Here is a 21,147-nt window from a genome sequence, read left to right as displayed (position 1 = left end):
CAGATGAAGTAGAGTGTGAAGCTGTGGACGAGTTTCAAGAAGCTACTTTCGATACGCTACCTATTACAGCGGCACAAGTTGCTGCAGCTACAAGAGAGGATAAAGAATTATCTAACTTGCTAAAATTCTTAATAACAGGCTTTAATTCTAACGCGAATTCTAAAAGTAATAAATATTACACGGTTCCTTACGAAGAATTTTCTTTATTACACGGTGTTATTTTTCGAGGGCACAGAGTTGTCATTCCGGTCGGGTTACAGAAAAAGATACTTTACGAATTGCACCTAGGTCATTTTGGCACAGTCAAAATGAAGCATCTCGCGAGAGGATACGTCTGGTGAAACAAGATTGACAATGACATAGAGAAATTAACGCAGAATTGTCATGAATGTAATTCGCACAGGAATAATCCACCTAAAGTTTCAAATCACGTATGGGAACCAGCCCAATTACCATTTGAAAGGGTACACGTTGATTTTGCAGGTCCATTTTTAGGACACAATTTTTTCATTCTGGTCGATGCGTACACAAAATGGCCGGAAATTTATATTGTCAAGGACATTACAGCGAAAACTACTATTGATGTATGCAGACAAATATTTTACACGTACGGGTTACCGAAATACATTGTATCCGATAACGGCACTGCGTTTACGTCGAAAGAATTTAGGAACTTTTTAGATTTACACGGTATCATTTCAAAATACACCGCACCGCATCACCCTGCGACAAATGGACAAGCCGAGCGCTATGTCCAGATTTTTAAAAATTCTTTGAAAAAGATGCAATCTACACATGCGAATGTGCATATCAATTTACAAAAATTACTCTTCTAGTACCGGAATACTCCTCACACTGCAACGGGAATAGCCCCAGCAGAGTTATTATTTTCGAAGAAAATACGTACTAAATTTGATTTGCTACGTCCGTCAAGTACAAAACATACAATTTAGTATGAACGTCCTTTTAAATTCACGATGGGAAAGAGAGTCAGTTGTCGCAATTACGTTGATAAAATTAAATGGCTGTTCGGTACGATAATTGAACAGTTAGGCGACTTACATTTTAAAATACGTTTAGACGACGGTCGTGTCTGGAAAAGGCACATCAATCAAATGCGTCCGATAGGCGACGATACGCCAAAGAGTAGTGTTGAAGATTCCTGTGATTTTTACGATACTAATCCGCCGAATGATTGTGATAACGCGAACAATAATACTAGTAGTACAAGCGGAAATGCGAGCGAAGGGACAATTGTAAATGCGAGTCCGTCCCAAGTGTCTACTTTGACTAATAGTTCTAGTCAAACGTTAGTCAATGCAAGCGGCAATACTACTCCTACATCGCCAAGTCCTTCCTACTCTACTCTTACAGCTCCTGGAAACGATTCCTCAATTTTCTCTACGCCTCAGGGATCCTGGTGTGCTTCTACTCCTAAACCGTCTTCTTCCACCAGCCTTCCTGGAACTTCAGGAGCGAAAGAAACAACACCCCAGAAAAAGGGAGCGTCACGTCCGCAACGACAAATTCGCACTCCAAAGTATTTACAAGATTATGAGACTAGTAAGTCTCGAATTTCTAAGTGAGGGGAGTGTTGTGTGGCGTTTCATATTAACGCGCCACTGCGCGGCATGCCAGCCTCGGACATGCATCTGCGAGGAGCCTCGGATTGGCTCATGCGAATAGGTCTTACAAAAGGAGACCACGTGACTGCGCGGGCGCTTGCGTGCGCCTTTCTTCATGCCTGGAAGCCATTCCTGGTTTAGCTCTGTACTAGTTAGCACGCGGTCATACTTGAGAGAATAAATACTTTTATTATACTGTACCCAGTGTATTTACTACTACGCCCACGCGGCACTGTGTTCCACCCCAAGAACACAACACAGCCAAAGTGTATTCCTTGTCTTTGAGGGATTTTTCAATTGTTCCGACAACCACGTGTAGTGCGCTTTCGACCGATTTGCCTCTTAGATAGGCATGTTGCATTTTGCACAGATTTTCTATGTTTGTGGTCTCTTTTATATGCATGTCTATCAGTCTCTTTAGTGTTTTCAACAGAAATGATGATAAAGTAATAGGCCTAAAATCTTTTGGCGTAGTGTGACTCGGTTTACCAGCCTTAGTTATAAACGCCACGCTTACCTCTCTCCATCTTCTCGGTATGTAGCCTAATGTAAGACATTCCACGAAGATTCTCTTTAGCATCCCAATAATGCTGTTCAAAGATTTTTGTAGCATAATGGGTAGTATCCCATCCGGACCCGCAGATTTGTATCGGCCAAAGGAATGCACCGCCCATAATACTCTCTCCTCTGTGACGATCATCTCCGCCCTCGTTTCTCTCTCCGCAGGGGTCATCAAATCCTCCCGCCTGTGGGAATCATCCTTTCTTACGTCATTGTAATCAATGTTCCCGCACCCAGGAAAGTGGGTGTTCATAAGAAGTTCCAGGGTCTCGTTGTTGGACTCAGTCCACGAGCCATCCGGTTTCATGATGTTACTTGGGATCGCTGGATCCTTTGATAACACCTTTCTGAACCTTGCGGCTTTGCTAGTATTCATAAGGGATTCACTGAACTCCTTGAACGATTCCCACTTTGCTTCTTTTATCTTATACTTAAACTCATTAAAGCTGGTCTTATATATATATCCCAGCTCTCTTTTGTCTTATCCCTTTTTGCATTGTTGTAGAGCTTCCTTGTTTCCGTCCTTAGTTGCCTAAGCTCCCCATTCCACCAGGGTTTGGTGGCCTTGTGTGAGCGGCTAACAGGGCAGGATTTTTTGAAAGCCCTTATTAATGCAACTTCTAGTTCATTAACTAAAGCTTCTATTCCCTCGATAGATGGGTACTTTAACATTTGGAACTCTGGTCCCCAATCCCCGTACCCCTCCACGAGTTTGCTAAACATTTCCCAGTTCGTTCTTTTGGGGTTCCTAAAGGGCTTGCTAGTTGGGGCCGTGCGGTTTATTCTAAATAAAATTCTCCTATGATCCGAGAAGGAACGTTTTAAAGAGACCCTCCAGTCCTCAACTATTAACCTCTCCTCGTCTGTGGTCAAGGTCAGATCTATCACCTCTTCCCTAACCTTGTTCACAAACGTCGGCATATTGCCTCTATTGCAAACGGTCAGGTTATTTGTAAGAATAAAATCCATTATTGACTCACCTCTCTCATTTATATCCTTGCTTCCCCATTGGATGTGATGTCCATTGGCATCGCATCCTATCACCAGTTGTCTTCCTTGCTTCCTGGCTCCCAGTACCAGGTTTTGAACGGCCTCTGGTAGTGGTTCAGCCTCATCGTATGGCATGTATGCAGAAGCCAGAAGAAGCTTCATGTTCCCCTGGCTCTCGCAGGTTGCCACGGTCAGGTCATTTGTGCTATATTGTGTTAGTAGTGTGAGTTTTAGGGATCTCTTTGCCACTATACACGCTCTTTTTTTACCTGCAGTCTGAGAATGTAGCAGGGTATACTCCTTGGTCCTTAGTCCTCGAACCCTGTCCTTTGCAAGCCAGGGCTCTTGGACCAGGGCTACATCCACATTCTCTTCAGTCATGAACAGCATCAAATCCTCCGTGGCCGCCTCGCAGTGATTCAGATTAATTTGAACCACCCGAAGCCCTGGCCGTCGCGCTGCTCTTGTCATTTGGAAGCCTCGCTTTCAGCGTACCCAAGCCGAATTTGATGCTTCCTTTTGACTTCCTAAAAGAGTCCATAGACTCGTCATCAATCGTGAAGACGAAATCCTTTCCCTTGCCATTTTGACTCTTAGCCGATGAGATAATCCTCCAGCTTTGAGTCTTCAGGCCTTTATTTTGCTTGCCCAAAATCTTCACCACGGTATCGTCTCTTTCCGGAACCGGAGGTGGGATCCATAGTGAGATTTTCTTCCTCAGCGGTAGTTGTGACATCTGGATGACCTCGAGTTGGGCCCCCTGCCAGAGTTCGCCGCGTGACTTTCTGTTGCTGCATCCAACAACCTTGACGCCCTTCTGCCAATCGGCCCCGTCGAAGTCGACCTCTTCGCAACTATCACCATCCAGCTCGGCTATGGCCAGCAGAACCCTCGTTTCCACCTCCATCCACCTTTCGGCCGTCATCCTGCCATCCGGATCAGAACGATCTATGATGGCAATCCGACAATCCTCGGGCGAATCGAAGCTTATCGAAGGCTTGACACTTTTTGCTTCGCTTTCCTCTCCGTCGCCCGATCGCACCCTCTTTACCGTTTTCCTTTCGGAAGGTGGCAAATTGGGTTTGTCCGGCTTTGGAGATTCCACCGTAGCGTTGGCCATCTGTATCTTTCTTGCCGGCTTAGTCCTTGCTACCTCTCTTTCTTCGGTGATTGTCTCCAATTTTTGTTGCTGTTGTTCGGCTTCAAATTTGGAGACCTTTTTCTTGTTTAGTTTGATGAGGTCCCTGTCCCTGGTGGTCAGTTCCTCATCTTTCTTGTTACTCATCTTTTTCAGAAATGACAGGGCATTTCTGTAGGCTTTCCTAGCCTTTTGAGCTGCCGTCGTCTCTTTCTTTTTGGATCTTGCTTTCTCTTGGCAAGCTATGTCGGCTTCTGAGTCAAGAAGATCCTTCTCGACGTCGGAGTCCATACAGTCAACACTGCCACCTTTAAGCGATTGCTCGTCATCGGTCGCCCTGTCGATCTGTACTTTCTCCAGCCGAGAAGAGATGCTCCTCGGACTCGCCCCGCCTGCAAAAATAGCAATCTCCATTTTTCAACTTGATGCTTGTAGAGTGGTTCCGACAGCCAAGTGTTCCACTGTCGGCTCCGAATCGAGTAATATTGAGCCCCCCCCAGAATCCGATCGGAGCTCAGCCACTTCCAAGGAAGTGGAAGGATTCCCCATTTCTGGGTTACCTCCTGGGGTATATCTATTTATATCATTCTCTTCCATTGTGGTTTCGGGTTTTTTGATTCCCTTGTCCGCGATCGCTTATTCCGCTCAGAGACAAGTCTCTGATTGTTATTCACGACTGTCCAGAGAGACCTCCCTGGACGTTCCACTATCCGCAACCTGTGGACGCGCCCGGTAGCATGGGAAAACTGCCCTTCACTTTTTTAAAAGTGTCCCGGGTCGAATTTCACTAAGCATAAGAAGTCTTTGTATAAGAAGTCTTTGTATATCGTTCGTGAGTGGGCGAGGCAGTTATATTAATTGCCCTCCTCGTGATGAGTAGCCCGTGAGCTTTGGGACACGTGGCGGTCGGCACTCGCGCACATGTGAGCCTGAGTCGTCGTGTTGATGTATCCTGAGTAGAGCTGGATGTGCGGTCGCTTTACATGTTAATGCAGTATCTCAGCAGCTGTAATCACTGCGGTGGGCACTTCAATGTGTATAATCACAATCAAGATGCACAGAGCACACATCGTGCGTCAGATCACTACGCGGCCATTTGCACAATTGCCTCGATTGCGAGAAAGACGTTGGCGGGCGAGAGCTACCGCGGTAATGCGGAGTCGATCTCCGATCGATGCTGCCATCTGAACGGGAGTAGATAAGCTAGGCCGGTTCTGGACCACATACCGAGGGCGAGGGGGGGGTGAGGGGCAGGGGGGAACCGCGGGCGGGGGGGGACCGCGGGCGGGGGGAGGGGAAACCGCGTTCTGGGCGAAGCGGGGGGAGGGGAGAGGGGGAACCGCGTTCTTGGGCGCCGCGGGGGAGGGGAAGGGGGAACCGCGCTTTTTCACGCGCCGCGGGGAAGGGGGAGGGGGAACTGCGTTCTTGGGCGCCGCGGGGCGAGGGGTCCGCGTATTCCAGCGCCGCGGGGCGAGGGGTCCGCGTTTTCCGGCGCCGCGGGGCGACCGCGTTTTCGCCGCGGAGCGGGGCGAGGGGGTCCGCGTTTCGCCACGCCGCGGAGTCCGCGTGACGTCACACGCTCCCGCTCACGTTGTCTCTCCATCGTAGATGTTTCCCCCGTCCCCCGGTTGCGCGCGTCTTCTCGTTCGCGAGGTCTCTCTCGCTCCCGTTCGCGTTATCTCTCCCTCGCACGTTCTCGCTCGCTCCCGGCCCCCGTTCGCGCGCGTCTTTTCATTCGCGCGGTCTCTCTTTCCCCCGTTCGCGTTCTCGTTCAGAAATTATACAAAAACTACAAATAGAAAAATTGCTTACCACCGCTTGATTTCAACCTAAAACCCCCGGCTCTTGAGTCACCTTCCGCACTGTGTGTGACACAACATTGATTGTCTTTTTATTGTTACACTTATTGTTACACTTATTGTTACACTTATTGTTAATCTCCTAGCAGTATAGGTTTCTTAATTTTAGATAATATACACTTAAAATATTTCTCCAGACACTTCCAATTCTTCATCGTTTGCTTCAACTTCCATATCATGTTCTTCAAACTGCAATTCTTCGAAATCCATTTTTTACTTTAATGATGAAACCGCGGTGTTGCACTAACGCGTCTAAATCAATTAGACGTTATATTCTCTACCGTCTTCTCGACCGTCTTCTATTCTTTTCCAATATATTTGATAATAGAGAAACATCCAGTTCGATTGGCGATCGACGATTCCGATTTCGCGACGGATGCTTCCCAAAAAAAATCTACAAACACATATATATGCGGCCTCTCTCTTCGCTTCATACAATATCTCTTTTAAACATTTCATGATCATCAAAATCCTGCCACATTAGTATTTTACGACATTCATAAAATTCGAGAAACTTCCGATGCGATCGGAGATCGGCGATTCCGATTTCCCGACGGATCTGATATCTCGTTACATCGACGGTCCGCGGATCCCCATTCCTCACGAACGGATCGTTGATTTTCACGATCGGTTTCCCTTCAGGATAGAACACTGGTTTGCAGAGTTTTGCGTACTTGCTCATATCGGTGGGTTTTGATATACAGCTTAAGATGGCGAACCAATTGTTGTATAAACCGCACTATCAAGTACGCCAACCGACTCTTACTTTTAGTTCTCGACTACTGAGCGTACATTCATATTCATCCTTCTACATCTCACAATTGTCACATCGTTTTTTATCATATCTAATTTCATCTCAGCATCCATACAATTGCACCTTCCGAAAAATCTGCGATGTGCAGTTTTGCACGTGTGCAATGATGTCACCGCGAGACACGTATGTTCTCGAAAACGATATCGCGCTATTGACTTTTGATGATTTGATCTGTAAAACTGTTATTGAACCGCGATCAAACAGCTATCAAATAGGTATTGAACCGCTATGAAACGGCTATCAAACAGGTATTGAACAGCTATCAAATAACTAAAACAGCTCTTGAACCGTTATCAAACTTTTTTTAAACAACTAAAAACAGCTTTTAAACAGCTATCAAACAACTAAAACAATTATCAGTATAACAGCGATCAGTATAACAGCGATTTGTATAACTGCGATCTGTATAACTGCGATCTGTATAACTGCGATCTGTATAACTGCTATTGAACCGCTATCAAACTTCTTTTAAACAACTAAAAACAGCTTTTAAACAGCTATCAAACAATTAAAACAGTTATCTGTATAACAGCGATCTGTATAACTGCTATTGAACCGCTATCAAACTTCTTTTAAACAACTAAAAACAGCTTTTAAACAGCTATCAAACAAAACAGTTATCTATATAACAACGATCTGTATAACTGCGATCTGTAGTACTGCTATGGAACCGTTATCAAACTTCTTTTAAACAACTAAAAACAGCTCTTGAACAGTTAAAACATCTATATTATACTACAAAGTATGTGGGAAAAGAAAATAAAACGTTTATATATACATATATAGTTTATTTAAAAAAAAAATCATAATTTTTTCTGGTGTCGCGACCACCAGTTAAATGTTTTTAATACAATACATTTTGTAATGCGCAATTCTTAACATGTTTTCCGCATCTTACAGTATTAGTAACATCTAGATTATTTAAAGATTCGATATTTTCGTAATCTGCATCCAAAGTCTCAATTTTTAGATGTCTTCTCGCTTTATTCTCAAGCAGATCCACCAGCCATTCTCGTTTCTGGCATCCCTTGACGTACACAAGAGTCGACGTCTCGTCGCCCCCTCCAAGTACGGCCGATGTAATTAGATGTTTCGCCATGCTGTAGGACACGTTTCCGTCCTCCCATCGTAGTCCATGGTAATTCACAATCAACCAGGAAGCGCATGATCTGTCGGATTTCATGAGGAGACTCCATGGCATGGGACATGTGAAAATGTAATGTGCCAAAACGGTCCCGTTTCTCAGAACCGCCACCTCTTTTACGACAAATTTCATCTCGACGGTAAATCCTTGCAGATCGATAAACGTCGGTACAATCATGTCGAAACGATGGAGCAATCTGTATCTTATCGCGGTACATCAGTGTCTCTTATATTGCAATATCTGCTGATATTGCAATTTACATGATTTTGAGCACTACGTTCGACAACGGACAGTATTCGATTACGCGATCGTGCAAGATGAGACAATAGGCGATAGTATTTGCCGGTACATTTTCTTTGCAGTCAAATTCTATTCGCACATCCACAGTGGCGCTCTTGACAGATTCGTTTTGTCGCGAGCAATCAATGACTACAAAAGGTCCTTTTGTCAGGAATGTAACCACGGTGCAAAGCATATCGAAGCAGTCTTATCAGTAATAAGCTTTACGAAAACGCGCACACATATTGAAAAGGACGGCGTATTGATTTTTGCCAAAATCCAGATTTATGTCATCGTACGGATAAAATTCAGAATTTATATAAAGTTTTACGTTAAACGTTTCACATTAAGTTAAACGTTTAATGATCGCGCGATGAGTGCGGCACGCGCATTCTTATCGAGAGTAACCGCTCTATAATTTTAAACCGCTGACGGTGGACAAGGGAACGGTAGACAGAAAAGATAATTTTAGATACAGTGATATGCATTTAGTATACATTTATTTCTCATGTAATGCATCGTGTATAATATTATTTGCAGCATACGCCAACAGTTCACACAATCAATAATTGAATTCTTATCATAAAATTCACGCAAGATTCTAACTGCATTACATTTATCGGTAATACAATTTTGGCGTAAAATTGTTATAAATTGTTTAAATTTTTCACTTACGCCATGAACATTTTGGCATAGTTGAAAATACACATTTTTAACGCAATGTTCTAGTTCGAACAGGAAGAGTACGGTTGACGGTTTCATGTACAAGCTGGTGCCGCACGACGTCAATTTTACAATATTTGCGTCACGTATTTTAACGAGTTCCAAACCTCGAAACGCTAGCGATGATGGTGCCGGCGACTGCACGAGTCGCTGAATACCTACACGTTTTTCGATGAATGTCACCTACATTGCATGAGGCAGAATTATCCGATTGCCTCGGTTATCGCCAATAAGTATATCCACAGAGGACATAGGTCCAGCGTTGATTCCAACATCCAAAAATTTATATGCGGTCGATGTCAAGGCAAATCTCTTTCCCAAAATACGAGGCGTGTAGCGGGATTTATCAAAACTGAAAAAATACAATTATGTTTATAAAAGTTTTTTTTTTGCACAAGTATATACGAAAATTAGCGGTACTTACTCATTGTGCTGTTTCTCGCACGTGACTCGATCACACGCTGAACAATATCGTGTGCAATGTTGAACATGATTGTGCATGCATGTATATACCCGATATCAAGTATTTGTATAATGCTGTATGAAACCAATAAATATAATTGAGTATGTTGTTAAATATGGGTTTGGAAGTGGATCTTCGATCTTAACGGACAAATAATCCATTTTACAAATGTTATTGTACACCCGAGACACCCTTGCACGGAGCATCTTTTCTGTCACGTTTGATATTACGTTTGTAACGTGGGTTGTATTTTCTATATATATTGACATTTCTTTTCAAAGTCAATTACGTAAAGCATGCCACAGATCAAAAGTTCGCATTGCGCGTCCCCTAATTTGTAAATAGTCTCCAGATCATTGCTTGTCCTCGGATTATATTTCCACCAACCATTTCGACCTTCGTAAAACCATTGGTACTCTTCCTCGGGATGTTCCGACTCTTTCTGAGGCTCCTCCACTTCCACCAGCTGTGGTCTCTCGAGAAAATCCGGTGGGATCTCTTGACGACACATCGGACATTGCTTGCTCTGATTAGCGACACCCGTTACGCACAGATAGCAGTATATACTTTTTTACTATACTTTTTTCCAATCGATGTACCGACGCGTAGACTTTCAAATCACAGAATGTAATTTTGACTCGCTTCATTCTTTCGTATATACTTTTTCTATCGCCTTTTCCTCTCATTCCAACTAGAGCATCGCGTATCGTTTCTTTTGTTTTAGTGCATGGTGTGCATACACTGCAAATTTTGCAATTTTGCATAAGTCAATGGAGCGATATTGTTTTCAAGAACATGTCGCGACATGTCTCGCGATGATTTCATCGAACACGTGCAAAACTGCAAATTTTGCAAATAGCGCCGATGTATGGCTGCTGCACTTATACAGATCAAATCACCGAAAGTCAATGGTATGATATCGTCTTCATGAACATACGTGTCTCGCAATGATTTCATCGAACACGTGCAAAACTGCAAATCGTACATTTTTCGATAAAAAATGTACGATGCATCATTAGTAAAATATAAAATGACGAATTTGGGGGATACGCTCAGTAGTCGAGAATTGGAAGTCGTGAGTACAACAAATTGTGTTAGAAAAAAGATCGTGTAATAACATGTGTTTTGTAGAAATACCGCGAGAAATTAAATTGAAGAGAACGGTGATAAACGTGCAATCAATAGACAATGCATGTTTCGCATGGTCAGTGGTGGCTGCTCTGCATCCAGCCCAAAGAAATGCAGAACAGGAATCGTCGTATCCACATTACACGTCGGTGCTAAATCTTACGGACATTGAGTTTCCAATGACGTTGAATCAAATTAAAAATTTTGAAAATCACAACGACATCTCTATCAACGTGTTTAGCATCGAGAAAAAAACATGGAACTTGCAATCCTGCCAATACGGGTTACTGATCGAAAGATGGACAGATATGTAAATCTGCTGTACGTGCATGACGATAACGTGGGACATTTTGCATGGATTAAAAACCTATCCCGCCTCGTGAGCTCGCAAATCAACAGGCACCGTGGTCGAAAATACTATTGCGATCGGTGAGTATACATCCTAATAAATAATAAAAATAATTTTTACCTAAAAGATATATAAAAAATTGCATTATTTACAGATGATTGCACTATTTCTACACGAGCGAGAAATTTGAAGCCCACACCGTCGACTGTCGGGAGATGAACGACTGCGCGATCAAGTTACCGAGCGATAACGACAAATGGTTGGCCTTTAAGAATCACAGCAGGCGTGCATAAGATCCAAACAACACAAAATGTACACCTTGTCCGAAACGAAAATAGCTCTAAGTCCGTACAACAATAAGCAATACATTATACCCGGTTCTACCGAGACGCCGCCATGGGGGCATTATAAAATGCCATCGTAAATATATATCGTAATTACATTTTGATATGTATGAAAATAAATGACTCATTTTTGTATGTATAATATGTTTTTATACTGTAATAAATTTTTACAATACATCATTCTTGTGTATCCATGAATTGTGTGAATTATCAAATCCTAACCACTTTACATAAACCTCATTCCCTCTTTTGCGCAAAACTTTTTCAACGTGATACACGTCGGGATTAGCAACGCGATGTAACTCGTATTCGTAGAAGCCGCCGGCAACGGGTTTTTCGCAGGAATCTTCCAACAGATACGTCACAGGATTAGTTTTCCGCACTTTGACGATTCTAAACACCTCCGTGGTCCAATTCGGCGTGTATCCTTTTTCGAAGATTGTCACGTTTGTGTTGTAAAATTCTTTCCCCTTGTCAGTCTGCAGACTTTTCGGACATCTGCCGCCGTCTCGCAGGAGCGTGTAATTCTTCCACCAGCCGCCGTTTCTCAGCTGATTGCTTCTTACCAGCCATGACGATGACGCGCAACTGACGCAGATATCAGATGTACGTTCTTATCTATTCGCGATGATTCGCAATTACATCTTGAATCATCTTTTGAAGTTCGTTTAGGGTAATTTGCATATTATTCTGGAATACAGCAATTTTTCTCTCCATTTCATCCTGTCGATCTTCCAAAATTTGCACGCTCTGCTGCACGTAGCGTTTGTTGGCTGCATCGCCATCATCTACGGGTGGCGCTATCCGTTGAATCTTGCGCGATTTCGCGTCAAAGTCGGTGGCGACCATGCAAAGAGCGTTATCTCGCACGTAATTTCTGATTAATCCTCTCCATTGATAGTACGGTTCCGCACCGGCCCTTCCGAGCGATATACCAAACTTGTTGATCGGCATTTCGATGTTGATTGAATGACTCGCTGTCGCGCCACTTAATTTATAATAAGTCCGGCCTCGCGAAGTTCCTCGATAATCGACAGAATTTCGTTATCGTGACCGGTGTGACCCGCTAGGCGCGAAGCTTCGAGCAATCGGAGACGATCTACAAGCTCGTTGGGATCGTCCCAATGAACATAGTCGATCTTGTTGTCGTTTAATGTCATGGCGCGCGGTATACCTTTTCCGGCTTTTTTACCCGAAATCGACTGAGCAATTATATGGTCGATCTTGTTGCCTGTCATGGCACGCGGTATACCTTTTCCAGCTTTTTTATCTGAAATCAACGGCCCGATTATATGTGTGTACTTGTATCCCCCATTGCCTTTTATTTGAGCGTGAGCATCATAATTGCGTTTATGAATACTCGTCATCAACAGAATGCTCTTGTACGTTTGCATATCGTTCTCCGTGTAGATATCGTCATCGGGATATTTCTTAAAGATTAATTCGAAAAGACCGCGTGTGCCATTGTATCGTATGCCGTAGATAATTATGTTGTCCGCATGGTTCACGTCAAAACGTTTATTACCGAGCATCATTCCATCCTTGGTGAATTTAACACCGTACGCGATGTCCATACCGTTTTCTTCATCGCCGCTCAGAACTGCCTCGATGTACTTTTGGCTCAATGGACCCAATTGATCTCGCAACGTTTCTTGACCCTCAGATGTTTGCAACTGCTGTCGAACGGACATCACGAGTGGGTCATTCGTGGTTTCAAAAACATTTTCGTTTGCGAGCACTGTGTGTTGTACGGAAGACGCAGAGGTTATCGGTGGTTCATTCAATGAACCTTTCGATCGTTTCGGTTTACGCGGTTGTAAAGTTTTTGTTATTTTGCTCAAATTAGATGGCACTTTTATCGATCGTTTTAACGTAACCGGAGTTGAAGCCATTACAGAGTCGTTAAACGAGACGTTTGGTCGTTGTCGTTTGAGCTTCGGTTCTTCGTCTTCCCACGCCGTTTCATTCTCAATCTTTGACACGTCAGATTTTTTGTCAGCTACGGTGTTTTCGACAATCTGCCTTAGAGGTTCGATGACGGGCTTAAAGTGTCTCTCCAACGCAATATCTTCTTCCATTTTACCAGTTTTCAAAGCGTGATATTTTTTGCGAATCGAATTGCTCGTTTTCGCAATATCTTTCACGATCCTCTCGCGCTCTCTAATCTTCTCGCTGCTGTCCATGTTGCGCTAACGTTGTTCAATCGACGCGTCGACAACAACTAACCACGTTTTGGTATCGCAAAATCGTTAAATCCTTTTCTGTATCAACCATTCGAAATCGCGCTGTCCTTGTCTATCACCACAAATCCGTACTTTTGTTGCCAACACGTATGACACAATTTACTGAAATAATCGTAAGACATATCTGTGTTTACGTGATTGCTGTATATGTGTTTCAGATTGGTACCATCCTGTTTAAACAGAATCAATAAATTTGCGTTGTCGCGTATAAGATGCTTCGGTATCTTCGCATACGTCTGACAAAGATAGAAAGAGTCAATGTCCGCGTGCCGGCCTATTGCAAAGTATTCTCTTATCGTATCCTGCTTGTCGCATGCCACGTCATCAAAGATAAAAATAGAATTCGGGAGCGCCTCGCTCGGCGGAATGACATCACTGTTATTCGAGAACGTAAAGTAGCCAATCTCTTCTATCGGTGTTAGTATATTCTCCAAATATTGATATTTCGGTTGTTGCAACGATTTCGAATATACATACACGTTCTCGAAACGTACACCGTACGGACTTTCCAGCAAGCTTATCAAAACGTTTGTCTTGCCGCAATTCGACGGACCGCAGATGATACCGCGTATAGAAATCGGTAGCATGCCTCCATGTTTGCGTACCTCTTTTGTTAACGGCATCCTATCGTCAAAGTTTGTCATTTTGATCGTCCGCGATTGTCGTACGAACCGCATTTTACCTCCCCTCCACAACGAATGAATAATAATATCGAGAAAGCTGGCTTATTTATAGAGACGCGTAGAGCTGAGATGCTCAGTCGTTAAAATGTTTTTGCTCGTGTCGGATAACAGCGATATTTACGATTTAACCGCCGAGCAGTTAAAGTATATACCAAAGGTCATTCTACTGCGACAGTTTTATAATCACATAGATTATTTGTGGGATAAGCTTCCCGAACATATCAAGACAGATTCGGAGGTTCAGCAATATCGGCGCTGTTTAATACATTATAATTTGCCGTGTCAGCAAACGCACATGGACGGTCCGCCGCCGTTGATAAAAAACTGCGGCGAATGCCGCCGAAGATAGGTCGAGGTCTGCTGAATCGCTCGATAAACGCGCTTCCGATCGAATTACATATCTCCGGCTATCAATTTTGCGGACCGGGAACTTGCTTAGAAACACTATTGGCAAGAGGTGATCGGGGTATCAATCCATTGGACGCGGCGTGTCGCGAGCACGACATAGCCTACTCGTGGCAGACAATATACTCGCTGCGGAAGCGCGAAAACGTGTCATCGCGAACGATTCGACTCTCGGAGAGAGAGCTGCGGTTACAGCCGTCTGGGCGGCCATGAAGGCTAAAACGAAACTCGGTATGGGTTTGAAAACGAAGAAAAAGATGAAGACCAAGCGAATACTTCCGGTAGCGAAACGCGGCGGTATCCTACCGATCTTGACGTTATTAGGGGTTCTCGGCTCGTTGGTCGGCGGAGCGGCAGGAGTCGCAAAGGCCGTGAATGACAACAAAGCCGCGCGACGTCAGCTGGAAGAGATGCAACGTCACAATCGCGCCATGGAAGGTCACGGACTTTATCTCGCTCCGTACAAACGCGGACGGGGAGTCTCAAGAAAAAAAAACGTCGAAGGGACGCTAAAAATTCCCAAGGGTGTAACTACCAATGTGCAATTGCAACAATTGGCAAAACGTATGCGCATTCCATATTTTAGAGGTGTTTTCATGCGCGACTCGTTACCGATCGGCGGCATACGTCGAAACGAGAGCGGTATCGTGAATTTGGATAATACTGATAGACCAGGTACTCACTGGGTGGCGTATGCAAAGAAGGGAGATCGTGCCATATATTTCGACAGTTTTGGCAATCTTCGACCACCGAGAGAATTGGCGCAGTATCTAGAGAACAATGTAATAGAGTACAATCGCACGCCTTATCAGCGATACGATCAGAGCAATTGCGGACAACTGTGTCTGCGTTTTCTACAGTCGGTTGACAATCAGTTTAAAGACCGGCGTTACGCTGTTTAATCTCAGTATTCATTCAAACATGTCACTGACATTTACGCTCACCGGCAAGAACAGCATCCTCGCGGTAAGCTACTTTCCCGCCGTGAATTTGAGCGATGGCGATTACGAGCTCGGTCTAACAGATTTTGAAACATATCACACGATACCGAATGTAAATTCGTCGAACAATAAATTCTACTATGACGACGACGACAAGGAGATTACCATTCCCGAAGGATCGTACAAACTGCGTGATATAGACATGTATCTGAAACGCGCTCTTTTATGGGACCCATCCAATAATGTCTCGACAAACGAAGATGACCCACACCCATTGATTATTATTCATGCTAATAGCAATACGATGAAGAGCGAGATCAAGTGCGCTTATCGGATAAATTTCAGAAAACCGAACAACATTGGATCGCTGCTAAGATTTTCAGCGAATCGCGTGCTGGAATCGCGACAATGGCACGAATCGGATGTTCCGCTAAATATCATCAACGTAAACATCATTCGCATAGAGTGTAACGTGACAGCGGGTGCGTACAGCAACGACAAGTACGTGCACACGATACACGAGTTTTCACCGAGCGTGCCACCAGGATATAAGATATCGGAAACGCCGGCACAGATCATTTACCTTCCGATCATCGTACGGAGCATTTCGGACTTGACGCTTCGCGTCGTGGATCAGGACGGTCGATTGATTGATTTTCGCGGAAAAGAGATCACCGTTAGACTGCATGTACGAAGACGACAGCGATAACGTGAGATGCTCGTACTGAACGAAGCTGAGCAGGTGCGACAGACGAGAAACAAAAAGACAATGCGATTGCCAAAGAAGAAACTCACTGCGTCGAACCTTGAATTTTTGAAATCATTGGGTTTCGTCGTACGAAATGGCTAATATCTTAAACATTGGAGGTGAACCGATCTTTGACGACAGCGTAGTCAAGATTGAGACACACACGTTAGGGCCGCTCGTCGAGGACGACGTAGCAAAACATAGCCAAGTACTGCCGGCGTACTCGGCCCCCAAAAGGGAGTTAACTTCCCGTTTAAAAGGACGTTAGGTAGAGTTAAGTAAGCGGTCGACAGCAAGCGCGAGGCGTTCGCCGTCGTAGGCAATCGTAGGAAGGTCCGACTTGTATCGCGACGATAAATCCGAAAGGGAAAGACGAGGCGGTAGATGACTGCTCCCGAGTACGAGTTCCGAGGTCTGACAAGGCGTGGGGATGGGACAGAATTTCGTAGACTAAAAGTAGTTGTTAGTTCTTAATTTTTCTTTGCGTTATGACGTCTTATTTTGTGTTCGTTCCACTGTGCCGAGGCCTGAGCTGGAGATCTCGATCGCGGAGCGCTCTTAGGCTAACCCCGGAGGGCGAGTGGCTGAGCGGGGCAACCGCGCCCGGTATGCTTCCTCTTAGGGTGGGGTGTTGTGACGTTGCGGCCCGCCGCTTCGTGGCAGCGCCCCGCCGCCGTCACAAGGCGCGGAAATTTGCGCCCAGGGACGAGCCAGAGGGGCGACGACGAGATCTCCAGAGGCCAAAAAGTCGATATCGTTTCCGCGTTTTGACTATTCTTTTATTTTCATGTGTAATTATAATGCGCGCGGCGCCTCACCCACACCACGGCGAATCTTCGAGGGAGTACCAATAACGAAAGGGGGGACCAAGGACCGAGGAGGGGTGGCGAGAGCGGAAACTACAGGGATCACGGGCGGCGAGAGCAACACGTCAGGCGTGCGGCGAAAGGGGCAGCGATGGACAAGGCCGCCGATAGCGGGGCCCCAGGTACCGGGGAAAACCCGGCCTCAGCAATCTGCCTCCACGGAATACCGGCCCGCGGGGTGACTGATGACCGCCCCGAAGGCAACCGGAGGCACACCGGCCAGAACAAAGTCCAGTCCGCTGCCCAGGGACAAATTGAAGAAGTCGCTACGAGTTGCGCGCCCCCGATGGATCCACCTTACGACGATCCTGCGTTAGAATATCGCGCGAACTTGCAAGCTCGCTCTCGATTGGTTGGCACGCCCCTACGGAAGGGGGTGCCGCATCGATTCCGTTATCGAGCGAATCTAGCGAGACACTCTCTGGTCGTCCGTCGGCGAGTGCAAACGTTTTCTTTAAAAGCTACGCGATAGCCGCCCCGAGTCGGGAAAATCTGTTGCGCTGCGGCGATCCTCCATACGAGGTGACGGCAAGGAGCCCTACGAGGAGACATCACACCGGTGAGGTTGCCCGCAGTAATTAATCGCGAAATGTAACGCCACGACGCCGCCCTCCGGTGCATGCTCTCGTCCGGGATAACGTTGTAATATCGCGATGCGTGCGGTCCCTTGAGACCGCGTATCGAATGGCGATCGACAGCGAGAGCGAAGGGCCTCGGGATGGTCTCGTGGCCGCGGAATTGAGATAAAGACGCGATTGCGAGCCCCTGGAGATCGCGATAGGCGTTAATGAGTCGATATCGCGAGTATATTGCGTTGTCCTCGCGACCTTGGTGTATGGCCGCATACGGGCCGGTAGTTCGTCAATTGCGGACCGTTTCTTCGCGTCGGGAAATTCTGGTGTTCGAGCGTCGGTGTTAGCGTATCGATCGGTGTTCGGATCTCGTTATTACGGGTTGATAATTGTGCTCTCGCGTTGAGAAACTTTGCGTCCGGTATTACTTGCGTTGCGTCCTATACTCGCGTTAAGAAATTACCGGCGTTCACACGCTTCGTGCGTTTAGATGTTAATTGCGTAGTTCTTCCTGGCGTTCCGTGGATATTAGATACGCACTTCGAGTCAACGGTAGTGTGGCCTTCTCCACACTTGGCGCCCAACATTATTAGCGATATCGCGACTTGCTTGGTTAAATGACTCGGCGCCTCCCCGTTGCGCCCGAGCCGAATATCTCGCGTTAAGTTAAGATACCATTGCGACAGAGTTTTCGTACGGTCCCGGACGTGGTTTCCACGCAATCCAAGCGTGACGTACCATTATTTCGCGACATTTTGTGTTGAACCTCACTCTCGTGAGTGATATTAAGCGTCTTATTATTATTCATATTATTCATATCATATTATTAATTGTTTGAGAATAGAACCTTCAGCGGGTTTATTAGAGACCCAATTAATACTCCGTGGGTGTCTCGCGTCCGCAGTAATATTAGTTCTGTTAAATGAATCTCGACACCCCGCCACCGGCTATTCTTGATTTATTTATCGAATTTATCTTGTGTTTGATCGAAGCCGGATGGATAAACGTTGTTATTTTCTCGACAACCAGTACTCAATAAATGTTATATTCTTTGTTATCTGACTGAGTATGCAATTAACGTGTCACCCCGCCGAGTATCGCGCCGCCCTTCATTAACCCCGCCCGTGATTAGGTCAAGCTAGCCGATTCCACGCACCTCCACACTTCGTCTTGCGTCTCGTTTAGGTTTTCGCGATTTCGTGGACGCGAAGGTACGCGTCTAACATTCGGAACATTTCGTGGAGTATCGGAGGTGCGAGGAAATCACTGGAGAGGCCAACCATCCCGCTCTCCTAAGTCCTTTTGATCCGGCTCACGTCCCGGAGCAGTCCGGGAGTGCAAAAAGTCGTGACAACAGATAACAGTTTTAGTTGTTTGATAGCTGTTTAAAAGCTGTTTTTAGTTGTTTAAAAGAAGTTTGATAGCGGTTCAATAGCAGTTATACAGATCGCAGTTATACAGATCGCAGTTATACAGATCGCTGTTATACTGATCGCTGTTATACTGATAATTGTTTTAGTTGTTTGATAGCTGTTTAAAAGCTGTTTTTAGTTGTTTAAAAAAAGTTTGATAGCGGTTCAAGAGCTGTTTTAGTTGTTTGATAGCTGTTCAATACCTGTTTGATAGCTGTTTCATAGCGGTTTAATACCTGTTTGATAGCTGTTTGATCGCGGTTCAATAACAGTTTTACAGATCAAATCATCGAAAGTCATTGGCGCGATATCGTTTTTGAGAACATATGTTTTTTGCGGTGACATCATTGCACACGTGCAAAATTGCACATCGCAGATTTTTCGGAAGGCGCAATTGTATGGATGCTGAGATGAAATTAGATATGATAAACAAACGATGTGACAATTGTGAGATGTAGAAGGATGAATTTGAAGGTACGCTCAGTAGTCGAGGACTGGAAGTAAGAGTCGGTTGGCATACTTGATAGTGTTCTTACGTGTTTGTCTTGTCGAAAAATTTCAAGTGTCGCGACTGTTTGCACTGTTTGCACTGTGTGATTTTAACAGTAGCATCGTGTATTGCGCCTTTTGAGGCATACAACGTTCTGTAAAAATGGATTTCGAAGAATTACAGTTTGAAGGATATGAAATGGAAGTTGAAGCAAACGTTGAAGAAATGGAAGTGAATGACGAGGAAGAAATAGAAGTTGATGACGAGGAAGAAATAGAAGTTGATGATGAAGCATTATTGTCGGACGATTCGTGTTATAATAGTGAATTGGCTGATGAGGATATTCCGGACGAAATTTTCAGAGTGTTAAATCAAGCAGAAGTGAATATGTTACACCCTCTGAAAAAGATGTGTTGCATATACTCTTATTTTACTCCAGGACATGTGAAGCTTTGTGCGTCATGCATTGTCAGAATACGCGGATTGTTCTCGATGTTATCCGCTGTTCGCAGACATGACACATGTCTGTATATCCTTATAGATGGTCTCTTTTGTTTATCTTGTAGAGACCCATTATATCTGATTTCACCATGTAATCTGTGTCCCATGTGTGTTTTTGTGTAAATTTTAACTGTGTAAATAGCCTGTGTAAATAGCCTGCAGTATTTTAATGTATACATATTATTGTGTAAATTAAGAGACAATGGCCTGAATTCTGAAGGTGACTGACTCAAGAGTTAGGGATTTCTGGTTCAAATCCTGCCGTGGTAAGCAAATTTTCTATGTATAATATAAATTTATTTAACGCGATCGTGAACGAGAAGACGCGCGCGAACGGGGGCCGGGAGCGAGCGCGCGAGGGAGAGATAACGCGAGCGGGAGCGTGTGACGTCACGCGGATTCCGCGGCGCGGCGAAACGCAGACCCCCTCGCCACGCTCCGCGGCGAAAACGCGGTCGCCCCGCGGCGCAGGAAAACGCGGACCCCTCGCCCCGCTCCGCGGCGAAAACGCGGTCGCCCCGCGGCGCGGCGAAACGCGGACCCCCTCGCCCCGCGGCGCCGAAAAAACGCGGACCCCCTCGCCACGCGGCGCCGGAAAACGCGGACCGCCTCGCCCCGCGGTGCCAGAAAACACGGCGCTTGAAAAACGCGGTTCTCCCCTCCCCCTCCCCTCGCGGCGCCCATGAACGCAGTTTCCCCCCCCCCACTCCGCGGCGCCCAAGAACGCGGTTCTCCCTCCCCCACCCCGCGGTTCCCCCCCCCGCCCGCGGTTCCCCCCAGCCCCTCACCACCCCTCGCCCTTGGTATGTGGTCCAGAACCGGCCTACCTTACCTACTGAGGAATGGGGATCCGCGGACCGTCGATGTAA

The 21,147-nt window shown here is 45.5% G+C and overlaps 2 protein-coding genes across 2 annotated transcripts; both read right to left on the bottom strand.

Annotated features, from left to right (window-relative positions):
* Positions 1 to 2,606: 2,606 nt before the first annotated feature.
* Positions 2,607 to 3,557, bottom strand: LOC143898195 (uncharacterized). Its single transcript, XM_077407491.1, has one exon. The coding sequence runs from the start codon at positions 3,555 to 3,557 to the stop codon at positions 2,607 to 2,609; it is 951 nt and encodes a 316-aa protein (XP_077263617.1).
* On the bottom strand, positions 3,242 to 5,038 carry LOC143898188 (uncharacterized). The gene is made up of 2 exons (XM_077407483.1): positions 3,446 to 5,038; positions 3,242 to 3,381 (listed from the first exon to the last, which is right to left on the bottom strand). The coding sequence occupies exon 1, from the start codon at positions 4,726 to 4,728 to the stop codon at positions 3,601 to 3,603; it is 1,128 nt and encodes a 375-aa protein (XP_077263609.1). The 5' UTR covers positions 4,729 to 5,038; the 3' UTR covers positions 3,242 to 3,381; positions 3,446 to 3,600.
* Positions 5,039 to 21,147: the final 16,109 nt, after the last annotated feature.

This window comes from Temnothorax americanus, unplaced genomic scaffold (assembly GCF_048541705.1).
Source record: "Temnothorax americanus isolate GAGA-0224 unplaced genomic scaffold, ASM4854170v1 Scaffold220, whole genome shotgun sequence".
In the NCBI taxonomy this organism is placed as follows: domain Eukaryota; kingdom Metazoa; phylum Arthropoda; class Insecta; order Hymenoptera; family Formicidae; genus Temnothorax; species Temnothorax americanus.
This window is presented reverse-complemented; position numbering and strand designations above follow the sequence as displayed.